Genomic DNA, 6,995 nt, shown 5'->3' on the forward strand with positions numbered 1-6,995 from the left:
ATCAATTAAGACCTAGACAACCAGGTGAGGGGAGTTCCTAACTAATCAAATAAGATCTAGACAACCAGGTGAGAGGAGTTCCTAACTAATCAATTAAGATCTAGACAACCAGGTGAGAGGAGTTCCTAACTAATCAATTAAGACCTAGACAACCAGGTGTGGGGAGTTCCTAACTAATCAATTTAGACCTAGACAACCAGGTGAGAGTAGTTCCTAACTAAACAATTAAGACCTAGACAACCAGGTGAGAGGAGTTCCTAACTAATCAATTAAGACCTAGACAACCAGTTGAGAGGAGTTCCTAACTAATCAATTAAGACCTAGACAACCAGGTAAGGGAAGGTGCTAACTAGTTAATTAACTTAATTGATCAACACACCTGTTCGTCTAACTATTGCGTTTAAAACCCCTGATTTAGGCTATACCTATCTGCTATGTGTTTCCACGTTTCTTTTCTCTTACGTGGAGTTGGTAGCCTGTGCTCTGACAGTGATTTCCAGGGGTTGGTCTGCAGAGGCGTACAGCAGTGCACCCTGGGCTGGTGTTGGAGACAGGAACATGGGTAGGTACAACCCCTCCATACAGGATGGGACCGTGGGGTCCACTGAAAGACAAACCATGGAGTTTTGAGATACAATACACAGCGGCATGTTTGTCAAAATATGTCAGTACCACAACCACTCTACTACGCTACAGGGTTGGAAACACTGCATAAAACGCAATGACAATCAAATTCACTACTTCTACTACTACTGGCAACAAGGCATAGGCATCATCTTATTCTCTGTAGAGAAACAACTTGTTAGAAACTACCTATATATAAAGATAAACTACCTAAATATAAAGATAAACTACCTAAATATAAAGATAAACTACCTAGACATAAACTACCTCGATATAAAGATAAACTACCTCGATATAAAGATAGACTATATAGATCATATACATGTACCTCTCACTACAAACTGAACAGCCAGTTTGCAGAGTGTATCATTTGAGGTCCTGTTAGATTGAGATCCGTCAGTATAGGAGAGAGAGATGGACTGAGTCGGGAAATCCTCCATCACCATCTGAACTGCATATGTTCCAGTGGTATTACTGTTGCTCCAAAATGACAAGGTGCAGTTCTGAGGGAGACAAGATAAAAACAAGATGAACGGGTCAATCTGCTATTGCTACATCCATTTTTACTTTAAAATGATGTATATAAACCCATAGATTATTGAAGGATATAACTTGTCAATGCTGTGTGAAATGTACAAGAAAGTCACTAGGTAATCCAAGGCTCTCCTATTAGAATATGAGCATTCTGCTAGCTGGCTCTCCTATCAGAATGGAAGCCTTCTGCTAGCTGGTTCTCCTATCAGAATGGAAGCCTGCTGCTAGCTGGCTCTCCTATCAGAATGTGAGCCTGCTGCTACCTGGTTCTCCTATCAGAATGTAAGCCTACTGCTAGCTGTAGCCAGCTAACCTGATCTGCATATGAAAAAAAGTGTTCATCAATAACCAAATATAGTCCACGTGATCGAAGCAATCTTGAAGCGTGGAATCCGATTGGTCGGACCAGCGTTGAACAGATCTGAGCGCGTGAGCTTCCTGTTTTAGTTTCTGTCTATAGGCAGGGAGCAACAAAATGGAGTCGTGGTCAGCTTTTCCGAAAGAAGGGTGGGGAAGGCCTTATATGCGTCGCGGAAATTAGAATAGCAATAATCTAGGGTTTTGCCAGCCCTGGTAGCGCAATCGATATGCTGATAGAATTTCGGGAGCCTTGTTTTCAGATTAGCCTTGGTAAAATCCCATAGCTACAATAAATGCAGCATCAGATATGTGGTTTCCAGTTTACGTAGAGTAAAATGAAGTTCGTTCAGAGCCATCGATGTGTCTGCATGGGGGGGTAGGAGATATATGCGGCTTTGATTATAATCGAAGAGAATTCTCTAGGTAGATAATGCGGTCGGCATTTGATTGTGAGGAATTCTAAGTCAGGTGAACAGAAGGACTTGAGTTCCTGTATGTTGTTATCGTCTTGTTAATCATAAGGCATACACCCCCGCCCTTCTTCTTACCAGAAAGATGCTTGTTTCTGTCGGCGTGATGCGTGAAGAAACCAGCTGGCTGTACCGACTCCGATAGCGTGTCTCGAGTGAGCCAAAAAACGTTGCGGTAACCTCACCCAGCGTGTCCGGAGATGCAACCTCTCTTATCATCACTCGGTGCCTGGGCTTACCTCCGCTGTACCCGCACCCCACCATACCCCTGTCTGCACATTATGCCCTGAATCTATTCTACCACACCCAGAAATCTGCTCCTTTTATTCTCATTCCCCAACGCACTAGAAGACCTGTCTTGATAGCCTTTAGCCGTACCCTCATCCTACTCCTCCTCTGTTCCTCGGGTTCCTCGGGTGATGTGGAGGTTAACCCATGCCCTGCGTGTCCCCAGGCACTCTCATTTGTTGACTTATGTAATGTTCCAGGGCCTCCCTATTCATTTGCTTGAAATCTATTAATATACATGCACTTCATACGCCTTCCACTAGATGTCAATAGGCTGTGAGAGGTGGAATGGGGTGTCTAGCTTTATCTATGGTCAAAAGAGAGCTCTTGGAATGACATGACCCCAATTTCCTTTGTTCAGCAAGGCGCCGGAAGGAACTCTGGATTGCCTTCTGAAAAGCTTTCGTTATAGACGGCTAATATCTCCGGCTTTGATTTTATTTGATAAATGTGATAATATCATCGTAAAGTATGTTTTTTCAATATAGTTTTATCAGATTATTGAAAGTTTATCGGGAGTTTTGGCGTGTTCCGTTCTCTGCGTTTGGTGACGATGGACAGCTTCGCGCCACTTGGCTAGCTTTGGTTGCTAAATCGACAGACGAAGAGGACATTCTAAATCCAAACAACGATTGTTCTGGACAAAGGACGATGGAAGCTCAGCAAAAGTAGGACCCATTTATGATGTTATTTCGTATTTCTGTGGAAAATGTTTAGTATTATTTTCCGCCAGGATTTTGGGCGCTGTCTCGCTATAACGTAAGCTGTATGTCGTACTAAAGTTATTTTTAGAATTCTAACACGACGATTGCATTAAGAACTAGTGTATCTATCATTTGCTGTACAACATGTATTTTTTTGTAAAGTTTACGATTAGTTATTTGGTCAGAATAGGTGAGTGTCAGAAATATATCCGGAGATTCTGGAAAAAAGTTGCTACGTTTTCACAATGTATAACCACGGATTTCAGCTCTAAATATGCACATTTTCGAACAAAACATAAGTGTATTGTATAACCTGATGTTATAGGACTGTCATCTGATGAAGTTTGTCCAGGTTATTGAAAGATTATATATCTTTTGCTGTTTTTTTGCGATCGCTAACTTTTGCTGCTGATAAATGGGCTGTGTTTTTGGCTATTGTGGTAAGCTAATATAATGCTATATTGTGTTTTCGCTGTAAAACACTTAAGAAATCAGAAATATTGGCTGGATTCACATGATGTTTGTCTTTCATTTGCTGTACACCATGTATTTTTCATAAATGTTTTATGATGAGTATAAGGTATTTCACGTTGGACTCTGTAATTGTTCTAGCTGCTTCAGTGCTATTTCTGATTGTAGCTGCAATGTAAAACTATGATTTATACCTGAAATATGCACATTATTCGAACAAAACATAGATTTATTGTATAACATGTTATAAGACTGTCATCTGATGAAGTTGTTTCTTGGTTAGTGACTAATTCTATCTATATTTGGTCGGTTTTGTGCAAGCTACCTGTGCTGTGAAAGAAATGTCTGTGCTTTTTTGTATATGGTGGTGAGCTAACATAAATATACGTGGTGTTTTCGCTGTAAAACATTTAAAACATCGGACATGTTGGCTGGATTCACAAGATGTTTATCTTTCATTTTCTGTATTGGACTTGTTAATGTGTGAAAGTTAAATATTTCTAAAAAATATCTTTTGAATTTCGCGCCATGCACTTGGACTGGCTGTTGTCATATTGAGCAGCCATAAGAAGTTAACAGAAGCCTCCTCCCTAAGTTTGTTTTACTCACTGCTTTAGCACATTCCGCCAACCCTGATGTCCTTGCCGTGTCTGAATCCTGGCTTAGGAAGGCCACCATAACTTCTGAGATTTCCATACCCAACTATAACATTTTCCGTCAAGAACTGCCAAAGGGGGAAGAGTTGCAATCTACTGTAGAGATAGCCTGCAGAGTTCTGTCATATTATCCAGGTCTATGCCCAAACAGTTCGAGCTTCTAATTTTAAAAATGAATCTCTCCAGAAATAAGTCTCTCACTGTTGCCGCTTGTTATAGACCCCCCTCAGCTTACCATATGTAAATTGATTGCCCCTCATCTATCTTCAGAGTTCGTTCTGTCAGTTTTGTTGCTAAACAACAAACCCCGTCAGTTTTGTTGCTAAACAAACCAACCCCGTCAGTTTTGTTGCTAAACAACAAACCGTCAGTTTTTGTTGCTAAACAACAAACCCCGTCAGTTTTTGTTGCTAAAACAACAAACCCGTCAGTTTTGTTGCTAAACAACAAACCCGTCAGTTTTGTTGCTAAACAACAAACCCCGTCGTTTTGTTGCTAAACAACCAACCCCGTCAGTTTTGTTGCTAACAACCAACCCCGTCAGTTTTGTTGCTAAACAACCAACCCCGTCAGTTTTGTTGCTAAACAACCAACCCCGTCAGTTTTGTTGCTAAACAACCAACCCCGTCAGTTTTGTTGCTAAACAACCAACCCCGTCTGTTTTGTTGCTAAACAACCAACCCCGTCTGTTTTGTTGCTAAACAACCAACCCCGTCTGTTTTGTTGCTAACACAAACCCCGTCTGTTTTGTTGCTAAACAACAAACCCCGTCTGTTTTGTTGCTAAACAACAAACCCCGTCTGTTTTGTTGCTAAACACCAACCCCGTCTGTTTTGTTGCTAACAACCAACCCCGTCTGTTTTGTTGCTAAACAACCAACCCCGTCTGTTTTGTTGCTAAACAACCAACCCCGTCAGTTTTGTTGCTAAACAACCAACCCCGTCAGTTTTGTTGCTAAACAACCAACCCCGTCTGTTTTGTTGCTAAACAACAAACCCCGTCTGTTTTGTTGCTAAACAACCAACCCTGTCTGTTTTGTTGCTAAACAACCAACCCCGTCTGTTTTGTTGCTAAACAACCCCGTCATTTTGTTGCTAAACAACAAACCCCGTCAGTTTTGTTGCTAAACAACAAACCCCGTCAGTTTTGTTGCTAAACAACAAACCCCGTCAGTTTTGTTGCTAAACAACAAACCCCGTCAGTTTTGTTGCTAAACAACAAACCCCGTCAGTTTTGTTGCTAAACAACAAACCCCGTCAGTTTTGTTGCTAAACAACAAAAACCCCGTCAGTTTTGTTGCTAAACAACAAACCCCGTCAGTTTTGTTGCTAACAATCAACCCGTCAGTTTTGTTGCTAAACAATCAACCCGTCTATATGGTAGATACACAATAGCTCCATGTGTGAAGATTACTAAAATCATTTTACAAAGTAGCTTCTCTTATGGTAGCCTATGACCGAATATATTGTAATTCAGTCCATGGCTAATGTACTGTAATTCAGCCCATGACCTAATGTACTGTAATTCATCCCATGACCTAATATATTGTAATTCAGTCCATGGCCTAATGTACTGTAATTCAGCCAATGACCTAATGTACTGTATATCATCCCATGACCTAATATATTGTAATTCAGTCCATGGCCTAATGTACTGTAATTCAGCCCATGACCTAATGTACTGTAATTCAGCCCATGACCTAATGTACTGTAATTCAGCCCATTACAACCTAATGTACTGTAATTCATCCCATTACCTAATGTACTTCAATTCAGCCCATGACCTAATATTCTGTAAATTGTCCATGACCTAATGTGCTGTATTTTTGCATAACATTGATGTTATGATAGTAACCTGCTTTGTCCAGCTAGTTGCTGCCTTGGCATGTTAAACCTCCCTAGGGGTTGTGGGACGATAGCGTCCCACCTGGCCAACATCCAGGGAAATTGCAAAAACAGAAATACTAAAACTAAAAATTCATAAAACATACAAGTGTTATACATCGGTTTAAAGATTAACTTCTTGTTAATCCAACCACGGTGTCAGATTTCAAAATGGCAAAATGGACTCTAGACTACAGACAGGCGAAAGCATACCATGCGATTATCTGAGAACAGCGCCCAGCAGACAAATCATAACAAACAGTTAACAGTCAAGTAGAGGAGTTAATTAAAAAAAAAAATTAAATAAAAATGAATCACTTACCTTTGATGATCTTCATATGGTTGCACTCACAAGACTCTCATTTACTCAATAAATGTTTGTTTTGTTCGATAAAGTCCCTCTTTATATCCAAAAACCTCTGTTTTGTTCGCGCGTTTTGTTCAGTAATCCACAGGCTCAAAGGCAGTCACAACAGACAGACGAAAAACCCGAAAAGTATCAGTAAAGTTCGTAGAAACATGTCAAATGACGTTTATAATCAATCCACAGGTTGTTTTTAGTCATAATAATCATTAATTTTTCAACCGGTCTTACTCCCTCATTTTTCAGAATACAAGCCTGAAACTATTTCTAAAGACTGTTGACATCTAGTGGAAGGCATAGGAACTGCAATTTGAGTCCTAAGTCAATGGAATCTGTATAGGTAGTCAATGGAAAACTACAAACATAAAAAATTCTCACTTCCTGGATGGATTTTTCTCAGGTTTTTGCCATATCAGTTCTGTTATACTCACAGTATACTCACTGTTATACTCGCATATCCTAGATTCTGGGCCTGAGTAACAGGCAGTTTACTTTTGGCACGCTTTTCATCCGGATGTCTAAAATACTGCCCCCTACCCTAGTGAGGTTAAATGACAGTAACCTGCTTTGGCCAGCTGGTTGGTGCCTTGGCATGTTAAATGACAGTAACCTGCTTTGGCCAGCTGGTTGGTGCCTTGGCA

General features: G+C 40.5%; 1 protein-coding gene across 1 annotated transcript in view; it reads right to left on the bottom strand.

Moving 5' to 3' along the window:
* Nucleotides 1-430: 430 nt before the first annotated feature.
* The window catches only part of LOC112071779 (uncharacterized), a 15,661-nt gene continuing 9,096 nt past the window's right edge, over nt 431-6,995 (bottom strand). Inside the window, exons 4-5 of the mRNA XM_024139208.2 lie at nt 953-1,127; nt 431-604 (exon numbers count right to left, since the gene is read on the bottom strand). Coding sequence (XP_023994976.2) covers nt 459-604; nt 953-1,127 — 321 coding nt within the window. The 3' untranslated portion in view covers nt 431-458. The remainder of the gene's footprint in view (nt 605-952; nt 1,128-6,995) is intronic.

Source organism: Salvelinus sp. IW2-2015, unplaced genomic scaffold, assembly GCF_002910315.2.
Source record: "Salvelinus sp. IW2-2015 unplaced genomic scaffold, ASM291031v2 Un_scaffold1716, whole genome shotgun sequence".
NCBI classification, from domain to species: Eukaryota; Metazoa; Chordata; class Actinopteri; order Salmoniformes; family Salmonidae; genus Salvelinus; species Salvelinus sp. IW2-2015.